Source organism: Macaca fascicularis, chromosome 7, assembly GCF_037993035.2.
Source record: "Macaca fascicularis isolate 582-1 chromosome 7, T2T-MFA8v1.1".
Classification (NCBI taxonomy): domain Eukaryota; kingdom Metazoa; phylum Chordata; class Mammalia; order Primates; family Cercopithecidae; genus Macaca; species Macaca fascicularis.
Window position 1 is genome coordinate 47,500,116 of NC_088381.1, and position 19,196 is coordinate 47,519,311.

General features: G+C 36.2%; 1 protein-coding gene across 8 annotated transcripts in view; it reads right to left on the reverse strand.

Moving 5' to 3' along the window:
• Positions 1-19,196, reverse strand: part of UACA (uveal autoantigen with coiled-coil domains and ankyrin repeats) — a 100,606-nt gene that overhangs the window by 39,059 nt on the left and 42,351 nt on the right. For 4 of the 8 annotated variants that reach the window (XM_073996151.1, XM_073996146.1, XM_073996149.1 and 1 more), the window contains exons 1-2: positions 4,677-5,080; positions 2,344-2,477 (exon numbers count right to left, since the gene is read on the reverse strand). Coding sequence is in view for 2 of the 8 variants with exons in the window: in XM_005559944.4 (XP_005560001.3) it covers positions 2,344-2,477; positions 4,677-4,715 (173 nt within the window). In the remaining 6 variants the exon portion in view is untranslated. Of the gene's footprint in view, positions 1-2,343; positions 2,478-4,676; positions 5,081-19,196 lie in introns of those variants that run through there. The other 4 variants (XM_073996150.1, XM_073996147.1, XM_073996148.1 and 1 more) reach the window with 1 other exon arrangement.

The following is a 19,196-nucleotide window of genomic DNA, read 5'->3' on the forward strand; positions in this document are numbered from 1 at the left end:
TATGAGACATATGCTTAAAGGTGTCAGTGAGCTAACAAAATAGTAAAAAGTTACTAGGCCAGGATGCAAGGTAGGACGAAGGCCCAGAGAAGTGAGCTTAGTATTTGAGGTCACTTTTTCCCTGGGAACATTTGCTGATTCCAAAGTACTGAACAGCACTTTGACAGCCTTAACGAAATGGGGAGATACAAACTGGAGTCCACTGCTCTCCAAGTAGCAGTGGAATCCTTGGTGAACCTTCCCCATCTTGGATTGGGCCGTCGAAGGGCTGTACCTTAGGAGAGAGTCAAACAGGAAGAAAACAGATCCTTGCAGTAACTATGGCTAGGCTTCAAGTATTTTATTTTTGAAACCAAATTAAGCTCAAGAAGTACATGTTCTTTTGTCTTAAATTTAGAAATTTCAAAATTAAAAACAATCATTTGAAACAAATTGTTTTTGTAAATACAGAAAATATATTTGTAACATGTCCCACACTTGACTAAATACAACATGCTTTAATTAAGAATACAGTTTGCGTGTGAGTTTAAAAAAAGGGAAATACTTAATTCTACGAATGCTAGAAAGAATTCTACTCTCGGCCTGGTGCAGTGGCTCACGCCTGTAATCCCAGCACTTTGGGAGGCCAAGGTGGGCAGATCACCTGAGGTCGGGAGTTCAAGACCAGCCTGACCAATACGAAGAAACCCTGTCTCTGCTAAAAATACAAAATTAGCCAGGGGTGGTGGTGCATTCCTGTAATCCCAGCTACTCGGGAGGCTGAGGCAGGAGAATCAACTGAACCCAGGAGGCAGAGGTTGCGGTGAGCCGAGATCGCGCCATAGCACTCCAGCCTGGGCAACAAGAGCAAAACTCCATCTCAGAAAAATAAAAAATAAATAAAAAATTTAAAAAATTCTACTCTCTACAATGAAAACTTCAAGACTAACACTCCTCAAATATTTCAAAAACTAAAGTTCACAGTTCATAAAATTACACCATTATAACTGACTATTTAATGCCACTCAAAATTGAACCTTATATCAAAAACTCCAAACAAAAACTCAAGCCACCATTCACTCAAAACATTCAAAGTATGAATGGGCAGAATTGATTTCAGTGATGTAGGTTTCACTGAAAAGTTTCATCCCAAAAAAGATTCCCTTTATCTTTTATCATCTTAGCATTTGAGAAAAAAGAAACATGAAAAGCAATGTCACTTTTGGATATTAAATTTTCACAATTTATACTGTGAGCCCTATAAATAGCTTAAAATTCAGTAATGGGGCAAGATTCAAAATAACCAATGTTTCCATAACTATCAAACTGCTACTTGATAAAAGTGAAACATTATGAACTTGAAACTTTTCCAACTTTATTGCTCTTAAAAACTGCTTAATTTATAGTCCTGTTTTGTTATCTTTACTATATTTAATATCTAAGCATTCCAAGGCAGTGACCCACATCACACATTAACTATTCACTTCCTAATATTCATTTCTATATTTAGTATCTGGTTTCCAGTTATAATATTCTGAATAAATTCATGCAAGTATAAGACTGAGAAGAATTTTTAGGAAATGAGACTTTTCACCTCTAACTTTGGAAGGGTTCCTAGATAAGGTTTTAAATGCTATAAGTATAGAGGGTCATAACAGACACCAGATCTACCCTTTAACCCAACTGCTCCCCACCCACAACAAGAAAGGAAATAATGAAGATTTGAGACGAGGGGGAGAAGACAGACACAAGGTTCATAAGCATATATACAAGCCAGCAGTTCCCCTCAGTAACAAAATAACAAAAAAACAAAAGGGTGGGATTATTACCTGTATCTCCCTAACCCACACTAGTTATTCTGCCTCCTTTCTGCTCTAAGCATTCTCATTTAAGTGAATTATCCAAGTATAAAAATGGATTGGGGGTTGGGAGAAAAGAGTGTAATTTACAGAACTCTTCAAAGACACAAAGCTTGGGTTCACATTCCAGCTCTGTGACTTTACCTGAAATGAGACCAAATTATTTAACCTCCGTAAACTTTTTCCCACTTCTTTTATCAGGCTGCTTCAAAGAGCAAATATGATAAGGAATACAAAAAGGCTTATAATGAAAATGCACCAAATAACCATAGGCTGTGGTTTGCCACCGGGTCTAAACAATTCTAGACCACTGGATAGTATTCTGGTGTTCTCTCTCTAGACTGGAAATCTTTTAAATTGAGAACAATTATTAGTTTGTTTGAAAGATTTTATAGTGCAGGTTTTGGCAGAATTTCTTAATAAGTTGATAACTACAATTCACAAGTTTCATTTGTATCCCAAGACAATTCCCTTCAGACACGCTTTTATCATCAATAATACTTACGCAGATCTGCCTTCCACATCTAGTTTGCCTGGATTGACCCCCTTTTTAGCAAGGATTGAGGACACTTTTTCTACATCCCCCCTTTCTGCTGCTTTCATCAATCGGTCATCATATTTATTCCAATCTGCTGCATGCTACAAAAATGAAAAAAAAAAAAAAAGTAAATATGGCATACTACATTAGTTAAGATTTCCTAAAGAAAGGAAAAAAAGAGAAAAGAAAGCAGTACTGCATAATACATAACTTATTTTCCAATTGCATTCCAAATTTCCTTCTCCCTTCTGTGCTAACTTCATTAGGAGAGCAGAGTTATAAAATCTGTGTATCTTAAACAAGATATACAAGACACAAGATATACAAGAAACATTTAAAATTATACTTTTGAGGGAAAGCATGTTTCTTTTGTTCTCTGCCCAGTTCTCTTTGCCTTTGAGGCAAAAAAGAAAATCAGTAACTACTGAACACCTACCCTGTACCAGGCACTAAGGTCCCAATCAACCCTAGTAAACTAAAATTATCATCTCCATTTAGCAGATAAGAAAAGCCAAGGCCCCAGAGACAGTAAATGTCTTAAGTGTTCAAGCCCGACCATGACTTTTATAGTTCCAAAATCAGTGTAGTTTTCCCACACCCTTTCAGATTTCAAATCACACTTTCAGATTTGGCTCTGGTTACATATCTCCTAGGACTCTTAGATGCAGTGGAATTCTACATACATTTTAAGAAACTACCCCCCCCCCCAACACAGACATTTATGTAAAAAGTACTGTTGGAAATATATTTATGGAGGCAAATTAAATATACACACACATATTCTATACAGAAAGCAATTCATTATGTTTATATATTAGAATAAAATAAAACTTTTACATAGAAAAAGCTAAAAATGACAGACTCTAAAGTATTAACTGCTTAACATCTGAAAATACTAAGATCACAGCTTACTTTCATTTTCTCCTTTTACATTCCATATGTATTGTTTTTATAAAAAAATAGATTTTTAATTTTAATAAAAATTCTGTGTATGTGTATTTAGAAGATTAAAGGTGAGGGTTTTAAGGAAGATGTCTCATATAACATACATTTTAATCATATCAAGGTTATCTCTAACTTTGATAAGCAAAAATACATTCAAGGTATTCTGAAGCCAATAACCTAGATCTTTTCTCAATAAGCATAAATGTCAGAACATAGAACTAAAATACATGTTAAACAATTGATATTTTAGCCTTTTAAAATATTATACCAATTTACTAGTAAATTCTGTGCTAAATCTAGTATTATTTCTAGAACAAAAAAAGATCTGGGTATTTTTCACTTAACTTACAAAACAAATCCTATGGCCACAAATACCCTAACAAATCTCTGAGAAAAAAACTGAATCACCTGTATATCCTCTAAATGTTTGATCAATATGATAATTTTATATCTACTATTCCCTATAAACCAAAAAAGAAAAGTAAAAAAAATCACCATCACTAATTTTCTTGTTAAACAAGTAATGTAAAATTAAATACTTGATGTAGAGAATGATTATGAAAAAAGACAAATACATTAAAATTTTAACTTACTCCTGTAATTTAATATTTTAATGGAACCTGGTTCAAGTACCTACACAGATTTTAGAATTGTCTCTAAATTAGTTAAATTTGGTGATGAACCCCCTTCCTCCTAACTTCAAAAGTTTAAACTGCCAACTTATAGAATAACCCTACCTATGGGCTCCATATCTAAGCTACATTTTACGTATCACCTTTCTTAAGCTTTAAAACAAAAACAAAACAGTTTACTGACTCCAATTTGGGGAGTGGTAGTGAACATAAGCTTACAAGACATTGTATTTTCAAATGTCTAAAGGATTAAATCACACTTAACACACAAATGCTTGTTCTAGATTTGATTAGTCTACCCTTACAATTAAAATAATCTCAAGTTTATTTCCAAGTAAACTTGCTGGTGGAAAAAAGAGCCATTTAAATCACCAAAAAGTTGTAAAAATTCAAAAATAAGGCTTTCTTTAAAGATAATTAAATGTGATTAAAGTCTCACATTATCATATGACTTTCAGTTCTATACCAAGTACCATTTTCAGCTGCGATTCACTGTCAGTTAACAGTAACACTGTACAATTATTAAGATTTTATCATGTGCTTTTTAAACCCAGAGAAAGAACTTTTGTTTTCTATTACTAACCCCAATCTGCTAATCAACTAAATCAAGAAGAAAAAAATAAAGCAAACCAAATTAATAAAACAGTAGTGCATTTTAAAAGAACACAGTTCAGAAAGCCTAACCAAGAATCTTTTGTTACACTAGACTACTGGGATACCTACTCTGTTCTTAGGAGCACAAGAAAACCAACAGTTCATCATAGACAGGATTTAGTTTCTTGTTGCTAATGGCAAACTACTTTGCATTAAGTTACAAATCTCTGTAAGCTCACAAAGCAAACCCTCAGACAAACTCCTGACAAGTGACTCAGTCCCTCACATACTGTGCTACACTTAGCTTGGATCTCTAACGATATTTTCTTTGTCTTCAGGATCCTTCTCCGCCTTCATAACGCTTGAATATTATCTTCCTTGCAATGCAGCACTTGATTAAGAGCAGCCCCAAGTCAGGTACAGTAACTGTCTATTTCTTATTTTTTAGAAGCTAGCTATCTTTCAAAGTTGTCCCTTTGAGGGACCCCACTGGAAAACTTGAACAGCGCTCTGCATCCTGCTGCCTCAACACTGCAACACAGACGCTGCAGTGCATGATAAAACTGTCCACATCCGAATTGTCCAGTAAACAGTGTGGAGCCCGTCTCCCATTGGTTGAGTTCTATTTTAGATTCCATAGGACTTGACAGCTGAATGATAGAAAGGAGCAGCTAAGAATATATTGTAAATGCATGCTTTTCCTCTGAGTAATAAATTTCAGGTCTACTGGGGAAAATGACTCAAACATATTGTAAAACATGCTTATTATATAAAAACAAATTGTGTGACATAATGACAACATTTTAAGAGACAAATTTGGTTATTCCTCAGAAAAATATTTAAAACCAGTTTCAGTCTTAGGATCATCTAACATGAAGTTATAATAGCCCTGACAAACTCTATTTTAAGCAAACGTGTCACATTTTAATTTAAGGAAACACACAGTAACACTTTCAAATTTTCTCCATTTTATTTTGTACCCCTATCAGTCTCATTCTGCATACAACCAGGTTTCAACTTACAACTGCTGCCAGTCTGTCTCCCAGCATGTTAAATGAGAAGAGCCAGAGGCACTGCCAAAACATTAAATAGAATACATCATGATGAATACTTTTCAACAAATTTTAAATTTAACTCAGTACTTTTAATTTCCAAGTTTAGCACCCTGCCTAATATGACAAGTAAATATTTTATCAGTGGAAAGTCAAATTACCTGGATTCACTGGATTAAAAAAAAAAAAAAAAAACTGGTTAAACACTAAAGGAGGCAAATACACATTAGACAACGAGCTAGACTATTAAAAAAAATCTCCATTTGGGGACAAACCAGGTAACTTCTCTGCATTCTCTATGATAGCATACTTGTATCAACATTTCTTACATTACCAAGGCCAGTGCAAGTTCAGGGTGGTTTTTTTGTGGTTGTTAGTGGTGGTGTTTTTTGTTTTTTGGTTTTTTTTAAACCATGTTCTCATTACCACAATAGCATGAGAATAATTTACACTTCCTCTAAAAAGACACATTTGGGAAAATTGTTTCATGGGAATGCAAAACATTCCAACACAAGTGTTTACAGGAAGGAGGGAGCTGCTATATTACAGATCATGCTGCCAGTTAAAAATTCTGCTATGTACTTCCACAAGAAATTCGTTTCCTACTAAATTTAAAACATTAGGCCCATATTCTAATTATAAAATATATAAGGGTCATATACCGTATCTTATTTTTGAAACAATGATTGTTTTTTCCCCCCAAACCACAAGATATCACAATGGATTCATTTGGCTAAACCCAGAGACTCCGCCCAGTCTGTGTCACGTTCTTCTGAGGAAATCTGTGATAGAACTCAGACCCTGTCCTTTGGGTAACAAAGCAAGCACATTCTTTCTAGAAATAGGACAGCAAAGGCAAAGGAAGATGGAAAACAGGAACAAATAACTAAAGCCATATAAGGAGCTACCCACACTCAGGAGATAGAATTGTGTGTCCTAGTATTATGGACATCCTGAGCTGTCTGCCACCTCCCTAGCCTTTGTGGCGTAATCTTCTGTGCCTGCTCTCACACCTTCCTTCATAGCTATTTCCCAAGAGCCCTAGGCAAATTCCCACCTTTGCTGTCCCCTGTACCTATAAGGTTCTTCCCTCCCCTACTTTCAGGTTCTTCTCCAATGTTACTTCCTTAGAGAGGGCTTCCCAGACCTCTGCATCTAAATGGCCCCCGGTCCCACTCTACCCCACCACTCTTTATCCTTGTGCCCTGTTTTACTTTTCTGCAGGGAGCTCATCAGTATCTGCCATTATATCAGATGTTTATCTGTTTATTAGCGTACTGTCTGCCTCCTCAGCTCCCCTCTAATTTGACTATATCTAAGGTTTCTTCTGTGTCTGGTTTGAAACTGTAAAACTAATTTTTCAATAAGTAATTTGGTAGCCAGTCACTAGATTCTCACCCATCTTAAGGACCAGAATCCACATCTGCTTCATGAATCCTTTTTCCTCTTGGACTAAATTGTTAAATAGGCTAGATCTGTAACACACATTTACCAGCAACATTGTTTCCCAGTAAACTATCCACATTCAGATAACAAATATCTATTGACCTGAGGTGAAGGCAGTTAGCCCATGAGTGGTTCAGTTGATTGCAACTGAGCAAACAGATCCTACTGCTCATGGTCAATAAAAGATCCTTCTTCACACTTACTCCTGCACATCCCACACTGCAAGTCTTTCTTTACCAGTCTACAAATCCCACTGAACTCCTCAAAAAGCATTTTAGTTAAAACACGCATTCTTCAGAATTTTGCCTGACTCAAAAGTCAGGCAAACCTGGGTTCAGAGTCCAGCTCTGCTACCTACCTGCTGTATACCAGTGGGATAATTTATTTACACTTTCTAGGCATCAGTGCCCTTAACTACAAAGCAAGGATAACAATAGAGAACCTATATGTGTAAAATCAAATAGCTAATAGATATGAATGATCTCAGCACCATGCATGGTAGATGTTTATGCCCAAAAATGGTAGGCACTGGCGATAGTCACAAGTGCTCCAGCTCCTGGTCAGTGTTACTGTTAAAAGAAAAACTTCAGCTGAATTAAATTTAAAGGAGTTTAATTGAGCAATGAACAATTCAGAAATCAGGTAGCCCATAGAATCACAGCAGATTCAGAGAGACCCCAGGGATGCCCTGTGGTCAGAACAAATTTATAGATTAAAAAGGGAAGTGATGTATAGAAATCAGAAGGGAGGTACAGAAATAGCTGGACTGGTTACAGGTTGGTGTTTGTCGTATTTGAATACAGTCTGAACACTCAGCAGTGTATGAGTGGTTGAAGTATGTGGCTGCTGGGATTGGCCAAGACTCAGCTATTGTTATGGGCACATACTCCTAAATTAGGTTTTCAATCTTGCCTACCGATTAAGTTAGATTATAGTTCATCTGCAAGGACTCAAATATAGAAGTACAGAGTCCTTCTCAGGCCATATTTAGTTTGCTTTAACATTACTAATCAGAAAAACACTCTTTAAAAAATTAATAAAGAAGTGGCCAGGTGCAGTGGCTCACGTCTGTAATCCCAGAACTTTGAGAGGCCAAGAGGCGGATCACCTGAGGTCAGGAGTTCGAGCCCAGCCTGACCAACATGGAGGAACCTCGTCTATACTAAAAATATAAAAGTAGCCAGGCATGGTGGTGCATGCCTGTAATCCTAGCTACTCCAGAGGCTGAGGCAGGAGAATCGCTTGAACACAGGACACGGAGATTGCAGTGAGCTGAGATCGCGCCATTGCACCCAAACTTGGGCAACAAGAGCGAAACTCTGTCTCAAAAAAAATAAAATAAAATACAATAATAAAAATCCAACCAAACCCCTAGAAGTAACAATTTACAAGAAATACAGGGGACAGAGAAATATAATAAACTATATCACAAAGATTGCATCACAGGATGCAATCAGAAAGATCTACCATCGAGTAAACCATGGCTTCTTAAACAAAATACAGCAAGATTTAAAAGACAGAATTTAACCTATAAATTGAAAGTGACTTCAGAAACCTACAAAGCAATCGTAAGTCACAGAACTTAAGTACCCTGATTAAACAAACTGTATCTATAAAAATAAAACAATTGAGAAAATACGACTACTGACTGGACATTGGATGGCATTAAAGAAATCTCAGTAAACTGAGATTTCTGATGTGATAATCTTCTAATTATTTCTGAAAATCCCCATGTTTTAAAAATACATACTGAAATATTTTTAGATCAAATGAATCAAGTAATAAGATGCCTGGTATTTGCTTCAAAAATAATCAAAACAATCAGAGGGCAAACCTAATCTAATAGCACATTTAATAGATTATACACCATGATCAAGTGTATAATCTTTATTCCTGGAATGCAAGGACGTTTCAATATATGAAATTCATTGTAATATACCACCTTAACAGAATAAAGGACAAAAATCACAATGATCATATAAGTTGATAAAGAAAAAGCATTTGACAAGACTCAACATCCTTTCATGGTAAAAATACCCAAAAAACTGGGACTAGAAGGAAACTGCCTCAACACAATAAAGACCATATATGAAAAGCCCACTGCTAACCTTATACTCAACTATGGAAAACTGAAAGCTTTTCCTCTAAGATCAGGCAGAAGACAAAGATGCTGCTCTGGCCATTTCTATTTAGCATAGAATTGGAAGTCTTACTCAGAGAAATTAGGCAGGAAAAAGAAATAAAAGACATCCAAACCAGAAAGGAAGAAGTTGAAATCATCTCTGTTCTCAAATGACAGGATCTTACTTGTAAAAAAAACTCTAAAGATTATAGATACACACTCATACACACAAACAAAACAAAAACCTGTTAGAATAAATTCAGCAAAGGTGTGGGAAAGAGCACACAAAAACCAGTTGCATTTCTATACAATAACAATGAACAATCCAAAACAAAATTAAACAATTCCATTTACAATAGCATCAAAAATAAAAAAATACTTAGGAATAAGCCTAGTCAATTAGGTGAAAAATTTGTACACTGAAAATGACAAAACATTTTTGAAATTAAAAAGTGACAAATAAATTTAAAGACATCCCAGGTTCACAGGTTTGGAAAACTTAATACCATTAAGATGTCAATACCACCCAAGGCAATCCAGAGATCAGTGCAATCCCTACCAAAATCCCAATGGCATTTTTTGCAGAAATAGAAAAATAAATCCTAACATTCATATGGAATCTCAAGGGACCTCAAATAGGCAGTCTTGAAAAGGAAGAAGAATGTTGGAAACCTCATACTTCCTGATTCCAAAGCTTATTATGAAACTATAGTAATCAAAACAGTGTCAAAGTGGCATAAAGTCAGACATATAGACCAGTGGAATAAAGTAAACAGCCCACAGATAAACCCTCATGTAACAGTCAAATGATCTTCAACAAGGTGCCAAGAGCACTCAATGGAGAAAGAAAAACCTCCTCAACAGTGTTGGGAAAACTGGATATCCACATGCAAAAGAATAAAGTTGCACCTTTAGCTTACACCAGATGCAAAAAATGACTCAAAATTGATTGAAGACCTAAACATAAGACCCAAAACTGTAAAACTCCTAGAAGAAAACACAGGAGAAAACTTCATAAATTGGATTTGGCAATGATTTCCTGCATGTGACACCAAAAGCTCAGCTACAAAAGCAAAACTAGACCAATGAAACTGTATCAAACTTCTGTGCAGCAAAAGAAACAATCAACACAATAAAAAGGCAACCTACAGAACACACAGAAATATCTGCAAATCATATATCTAATAAGGGGCTAATACATAAATTACATTTTTAAATTACTATGACTCAACAACAACAAAGATTTAAAAATGGGCAAAGGACTTGAATAAAGATTTCTACAAAGATAATGTATGAATAGCCAATAAGCATAAGAAGATGTTCAATGTCACTAATCATTAGAGAAAAACAAATCAAAACCACAGTGAGATATAACCTCACACTCAGGAATGCTAACATCCCAAAAAAAGGAATAAGAAAAGAACAAGTGTTAGCAAGAATGTGTAGAAATTAGAACCCTTGTGCACTGTGGGGATTGTAAAATAGTGCAACTACGATGGAACGCATATGGTGATTCCTCAAAAAATTATAAATAGAGCTACCATATGATCCAGCCATCCTACTTCTGGGTATATATCCAAATGAGTTGAAAGCAGGGTCTCCTAGAGATATTTGCATATCCATATTTATAGTAGCATTATTCACAATAGCCAAGAAGTGGAAATAATCCAAATGTCCATTGATGGTTGAATGGATAAACAAAATGTGGCTTATGCATACAATAGACTACTACTGAGCCTTAAAAAGAAGGAAACCCTGTCACATGCTACAACATAGATGAACCTTGAAAACATTATGCTAAATGAAATTAGCGAGTCAAAAAAAGACAAATACTGTAAGATTTACTTACATGAGGTACCTAAAGTTGTCGAATTTACAGAAACAAAAAACAATGGTGGATATCAGGGCTGTGACGGGGCAGAAATGGGTAGCTGTTGTTTAATGGGTATAGAGTTTCAATATTCCAAGATAACGTTCTAAAGATCAGTTGCATAACAATGTGAACATACTCAACACATGAATTTAAAATGGTTGACAGTAAATGTTTATGTTATGTGTTTTCAGTACAATTAAAAATAATAATAAAAACATAAATGTAATTTCTCAAGACTGTTTTTCTTTTATTTTCTTTTTTTTTGAGACAGAGTTTGTTCTGTCACCCAGGCTGGAGTGCAATGGCACAATACCAGCTCACTGCAACCTGCAACCTCCACCACCCAGGTTCAAGCTATTCTCCTGGTTCAGCCTACTGAGTAACTGGGATTACAGGTGCACACCACCCACACCCGGCTAATATTTTTGTATTTTTAGTAGAGACAGGATTTTGCCACATTGGCCAGGCTAGTCTCGAACTGCTGACCTCAACTGATCTGCCCACCTCAGCCTCCCAAAGTGCTGGGATTACAGGTGTGAGCCACTATGCCCGGCCAGCCTATTTCATGATTAATACTAACAAATACTAATTTTTTAAAAATCAATCAGGGCTTTGGGAGTATAGATAAAACAAGATTGGCCACAGGTTAATAACTGTTAAAGCTGAGTTACAGGTTCATGGGAGTTCATTATAATAAACTATTCTCTCAACTTCTGTATATTTCATTCACTACTAATAAATTAGCTGATGTATACATATTTAAACTGCAATACATCATTATCACCAATGCCTTTCACTGAGTCATTAATGCGGCTCCTAAAGCAGCACACCCTTTCCACTCTAATCCTTTAACAAAAGATACCTCTCTGCTTCAAAAGAATTAATATTTCAACATATCTTAGTGAGTCCACAGTCATATACTTACAAGGTAAGCGCCATAATATCAAATGAAAGCCTTCTAAAAGGAAGTAGTAATTTTTTTGAGGGGTACTAATGTTTACCATATATTATAACAAGTAAATTTCTACAGTCAGTTATTATGTTGGTTTGAAAAAGAGACGTTCATCCTATTCAGAATGCAGCAAGCCAAAGTATCTATGGTAAAAGACAAATATAGTTGTTTCTGGAGAACAAATATTTTAACATAAATCAGTTATTTCACTAGGTAGATCTAACTGGACAACTTTAAACTCTACATCAACATAAAAAAATCACTTAAAAGTTTTGACATTGACTCTCATATTAATATCAATTAGAAATTCATAACTTTTCCAGATATATAAAATTTTTAATTTGAAAAGTAATGTATGTTTTGTGTAGAAAGCCTAGAATACATTTAAGTTTATAAATGAAAACCGATATACCCCATAATTCCACCATGCAGAAATAACCATTATTAAAAACTTTACATCTAGACTCTTTTCTGTTAAAAAGTCTAAACAACATTTCTTTAAGCCTATGAGTCCAATACTGAATATTTATTCAATATTTAAGAAAGTCTCCTAAGAAATTTATATGCAAATACACTTTAACATATATGCAAATCCATATGAAATATACTGTTTAATGGCTAGTCAACAAATCATAGCTAAAATGATTAGGTGACTAGTTTTAGCCTAAAGGTAATTTATATAGGATGATAGCAAACCTTTGATAGAAAACTGCTTAAAGCCAAGAGGAGTCATCCTGAACAAAAGTATCTAATTCACAGATCTTAATAATTTTGGTGTCATGGATCCCTTTAAAAATCTAATGAGGCAGGGCGCGGTGGCTCTCGCCTAAAATCCCAGCACTTTGGGATCACTTGAGCCCAGGAGTTGAGACCAGCCTGGGCAACATGACGAAACCCTATCTCTACAAAAAATACAAAAAAATTAGGCATGGTGGCGCACACCTGTAGTCCCAACTATTTGGGAGGCTGAGGTGGGAGAATCACCTGGTCCTGGGAAGTCGGAGCTGCAGTGAGCCAAGTTCGTGCCACTATATTCCAGTCTGTCTGTTAGAGCAAGACCCTGTCTCCAAAAAATAAATAAAAATAAATCTGACGAAAGCAATGGACCCTCTTTTTATTTATAATTGCATATACGCACTCGATGAGATAGGAAAAACCAAACTTTTCCCAACTCTCACACTCACCACAGAATACTTCTGTGGCCAAATGCAGAGAGGTTTTCTCCACTTACGGAGCAGTTCTCCAGCACACACCATCTGAGTCTCCTACAATTTAACTCATTTCTGACACTAGCTACCTGGAGATAGTGTCAGATCGCACAGAGCTACAGACTCAGTCCCATAAGACTGTCACTCCCACCCTTCAGATGCCAATTGCAAGCCCCAGCTTGTGACCCGTGCTTCTGAGCAACTGCCTGTAAATCAGGGTTCCCATGACCCATGATTAATTTGCTAGAGCAGCTCACAGGACTCAGGGAAACACTTTACCTATGCTTACTCATTTATTGTAAAGGATGTTACCAAGCTTGCAGATGGAAGAGATGCAAAAGGCAAAGAATGTGGGAAGGAGTGAAGGGCTTTCTTGCCCTCTCCTGGCTTACCATCCTCCAGGTGCCTCCACATGTTCAGCAACCAGGAAGCTCTCTGAACCCTGTCCTTTTGGGGCTTTCATGGAGGCTACATTACATAGGCATGACTGATTACATCACTGGTCATTGGTGATCAACTCAAACATCAGCCCCTTTCCCCACCCCTGAGGTTGGGGTGGGCTGAAAGTCCCAACCCTCTAATCATGGCTTGGTCTTTCTGGAAGACCAGTCCCCATTCTGAAACTATCTAGGGGCTCCCAGTCATCTCATTAGCATACAAAGGCACTCTTATCTCTCTGGAGATTCCAAGGGTTTTAACAGTTGTGTGCCAGAAACCAGAAACCCCGACTCTACTTAAAAAAAAAAAAAAAAAATTGCAACAAAATAATCACTAAACACCTATGTGTAAAGGGATATAAATATTTCACTCAACATTCAAATATGTATGATCAATTGATAGTGCCAAGCCCCACATTTAGGGTGCTAGATATACCCGGAGGAAGAAAATAGACATGACACCCGGCCTCAACCAGGTGACTGGAATTAAACTCAGTCACTTTCTTCAACTGATCTCACAGTATAAGAAGGCAGACAGACATGTATATAAACATGCACAAAACAATTACAGTATAGTATAACACCACCACAATAATTATGTGTGCAATACAGAAATAGTTCAAAAGAGGGAAAGTCAGAAAAGTTCTACAGAGAAGATGACTAACCTATCTATTAAAAGGTAAGCAGAAAATCAGGTTGGAAATACCACCACAAATTTAGGAAATGACAAACGCAACCTGTGGCCTTTTATGTTCTACAAAGCACTTTATATTCATGATATACATATCAATTAAAATCTACATGCAAATGACTCAGAAACACATCCACAACCCAGGCTTCTCTAAGTTCCAGGAATATGTATATATCTCCATGTACCTTCTTCATGATTCTTCTTGAGTGTTTTAAAAGCACCTACATGTCCCAAACCAAAAACATGCTCTTCCTCCTGAATTCTGATCCTATTCCAGGTTTCATTAACACAGCAAAGACATCAGAATCCATCTGGTTGTGCATAGACAGAAATCTAGGTATTAATCTTGACACCTTCCTTTCCTTGGTCCCCATCACCAAATCCTGCTGATTTTACCTCCCCATGTTACTGAAATCCACCTGCTCATCTCCATGTCCATTGAAATTACCCTATTCCAAGTTAGTACCATCCCTCACCAGGATGGCTGCATTTATCTCCTAAACGGTTTGTTCTCATTCATTCTAGCCCCTTTCCTTGTGTTCTCCACACTGCAGTCAGTAATTTTTCTAAAATGGAAACCTAATCATATCACCACCACCACTTCCCTATATCCTGTCCCACCTCAGTTAAAATCCTTTCAGTAGCTTTCTATTGCTTGTAGGATAAATATAAAGTTCTTTGACGGAGTCCAAAAAATCCCTGCACAGTGCTGCCCTCACTTGCCTCCTTATATCATATGGAAAGTTAACCCTGTTTCTCATTTTATACATGCAGAAACGGAGTCACTAGGAGATTAGGGGATTTGGTCTGCTATAAGGCAACTGTAATTCGTTGCAGAATGATTAAAGAAACCTGTTGTATTGACTTCTTGTCCATTGCTCTTTGCACTAGTTATGCTACTTCCATTTCTCTAATCATCTGGAAAAAATCTTCAATGTAAAAATGCAAGTATCTTTTTAAAATTTCCACCTAATAAACTTAGATATCCTTTATAGCAAAAAGGATGAAAACTTCCATATTTGCATATGCAAACTTTCATGAAGCGCCTACTACTGTCAGGCGTGGAAGACAGCCCAAGTCTCTCTTCCCATGGAACTTGATGTTCTAATGAAGAAAGATAAGTAAGCAACCAAGGAAAACAAACTATCACGTAAGAATAGGGAAAGAGGGCTGGGCGCAGTGGCTCACGCCTGTAATCCCAGCACTCTGGAAGGCCGCGACGGGCGGATCACGAGATCAGGAGATGGAGACCACGGTGAAACCCCGTCTCTACCAAAAATACAAAAAATTAGCCGGGCGCGGTGGCAGGTGCCTGTAGTCCCAGCCACTTGGGAGGGTGAGGCAGGAGAATGGCGTGAACCTGGAAGGTGGAGCTTGCAGTGAGCTGAGATCCGGCCACCGCACTCCAGCCTGGGCGACAGAGCGAGACTCCGTCTCAAAAAAATAAATAAATAGGGAAGGAGATGTGATGAAAATGCTGAGAGTTGACTGTTAGGTTGGGTAACTGGAAAAGGCTGTTGTAAGAACCTGATCTTGAGGGTGATATCCGAATGACAAAGAATTTATAACCCAGACAGTGGGAACAACTAGTGAAAGGGGCTTGGATATCTGAAAGAAGGCCAACATAGCTGATGCATAATGAGTAAGACAATCCCAGGATGAGATAAGAAGGCAGACACCACCAGATCTATAATATGGGATTCCTCAGTTTTATCATAAACGTTTTTCAAAAGGGACTTCTTGAAGGATTAAGGCAACTGTATTTTCATGAAGTTCTTTTGGTCGCTTTGGAATCAAGTCTACAAAAATAACTCATCCTGACATACTATTTTTTTTCACTTCCAAGAATTTATATTGAGCAATATTACCTGCTGAATCTTAACTTGCTTTGAAATGTTTACAAGATGAATTTATCTTAATATAATAGATATCTTATATACCTCACCCACTTCAGACCTAGAAATCTAAATAAACTTTACAATGAACTATGCTAAAAAATCTACCATAAAAATAGCACTCCCCAAAACAGTTTCATAAACAGTCACCATCCTCCAGATAAGGCTCCAAGAAAAGAAAGTCTTCTCCAAAGGGAAAAATATATATCCTAAATAAAACTAAACATCATTGGTGTTTAGGCAAATTCCCCCAAAACATCTAATTAACAAAGTACAGCAGGCTTCTATAGTACCCTATAATTACCAGCATTCTCTGTTACACAAGCTGTATCACAATTCAAAACAGCAGAGAGCAAAGCTTACAAAGCATAAACATTCCTTGAAGATTAGGCTGCACAATTAAGAACTGTTCTACAGTTCATTGGATTGATGATGGCTAGAAGTATTCCCCCATTCCATTTAGTCCAAAGGTTATTTATTCCTCCCACTTATATAACAGCAAATTAGAGCTTATGTAACAGAAAAAGAAAAGAATGCTAAAATATACCAGGGAAACAAAAGCTGTACAGCCAGCTTCTTTCTCCCTGACCCCTGACTATCTTCTCTTTATTATTTCCCTTATCCTTAGTTAATTATGCCTCATTCACTTCTGTTATCCTTCCACTGTATGATTTGAAAGTATGTAGTTTGGACTCAGTGGAACAAACAGAGGAAAGGGAAAATTATATCCTAAAATCATTTTCCTGACCAAGGCAAGAACAGGCTTAATCTCACTTTACTGGATTCTTCTACATAAAAATATAAACAACAAAAAAGATGATGATGATTTAAATAATAAATCTAACCTCTTCAACATCTAAGGTGGCTATCAAATCTGAAAAAAAAATTTAAAGAACTGGAGTCAGAAAGACTCAGAAAGCACTGCTTTGCCAAGATTTCCTAACCACCCAGTTTGATTCTATTCTAGTCTGTTGTATAAATACCAGACTGTCTACCCCTCCCTAATGCAGGTATTTGTTACTTTATTAGAACTGTCTGGGCACTTAAAACAGTTTATTTAAAATATAGACAAGATGTGGCTTCTCCACGTTTAACAGTTATCATTTATACTGTAATATTACTTATTTTACCCTTCCTCAAGAGGAGATGCATTAAATTACTAAGTAAATATATACATAGACCTTAAACAGAACAAATTATAATGTATATCATACAAGAATGAAGCTTTCAGGCTGGTTAAGATTTTGTTTAATATTCCCTTAAAAATGCTAAGATTGGTTATCTGGAAAAAAATAAATTTTGTTCCTTGATATTTTTTGAAAAGTATATTCAAATTAGAGTTCTTAAAAAGCCTAAATGTCATAAGTAAAAATTTTTAAATATAAAGCTAAAAACCAAAGAGGATCATTTTGCCTTCTATCCCTATATACACCAATGAACATAGTAATACTTATGGTGAATTTTAACAAATATTTTTGCCAATGTTTGATATGTATCTCAAAACAGGAGAGTTTTAGAAAGCATTCTATGTTTATTCTCAACAAAGTAAAAGGCAAAATAGATACACTTATTAAAGAGCCTCTGATGGGGTTTGATCACAATAAAAACCAACAAAAGATATTTTTGTACCTTTGGTTTTTTCTTGGCTTTGCAAAGAAATATTAATTAAACAAAAATACGTTCGCTACAACTCAAAAGACTCTTCAAATACTAAACTGAAAACAAACATTACACTATTAGCCAATATTTTTAGAATGTAAAATGTGAATTATAAGGTTATATATATAAAAGCAGAGGGTTATAGGAAAGCATATGTTTTTGTAAACCTATTAAAAGTTAGCTGCTCTTCCTTTTATTAAATGAATAATACTTCTGCACAAATGCATAACTTTCCCCCAAACAGCTATTTCACACAGGATTTCCTTCCAGTGAGTCTTAATACATGTCTCCCATATTAAAAATACATGGCCAAATTAATAATGAGAAAGAATGTTTGCTCTCATATTTAGATCTATAATAAAAACACAGCATTATAAATAAGGATTCTATTTCAAAATCGCTGAGGAAAACCTCTAAGTGTTGTATGTACACAATTATTAAACTTGAAGAACCCTTCAAGTCAAGTCAAACTGTTATTTCTACTTTCCAAATAGGGTACAAAGGAACTAACTAATTTAAGGCGGTGGATGATGCAGCCACTGTCCATTTCTTTCACTGCTATAAGCCCAGCCCTTTGCAATGTGATTGTGCCACTCCTCTCATCAAGAAACGACATTTACTTCCTCATCCGTTGAATCCGGCCTGGACTTGTAACTTAATGTGACAAATACAATGTGGCAGAAGTGACCTTTCTTGCTGCTTCCACTCTACTCTGGGAATGCTGCTAGCATGCTGTGAACAAGCTAGCCCCCTTGAGGGTAGGAGAGCATGACAGAAAAAGAGCCCAGCCACCCAGTCATGCCAGCAAGCATCATGTGCCAGACATTATCAGTGCTGCCATTTTAGACCATGCAGTCCTCGTGCAGCCACCAGACGACTGCAGCCACAGGAGTGACCCCAGACAGACCAGATCAGCAGAACCACCATGTAACAGAGTCCAGCCCAAATTGCTGACCTACAGAGTCATCAGCAAATAAAATAGTTGTTATAAGTCACTAAATTTAAACCTAGGACTGTCTGAATCCAGAGCCTAGACTCTCTCCACTAACTAAAGCTGCAATTATTCTTTGGTTGAGAAATACAAAATCTTACATCTTGTAGTCTAATTCAATTTTATAGATATAAGAAGAGCAGACAAATTGAGAAATAATAGTTTATAACTTTTTTTATCCATTACATAAAAATAGGGGATTAGTTGGGAACAGAAATATGTCTTTTTACCCTCCTAAAAGGAAAATAGATATAATATCAATAATATTACGCTGATAAAATGTTATTAGAAAAAGTACTTTTTCCTCTTTCCCAAAGATATGC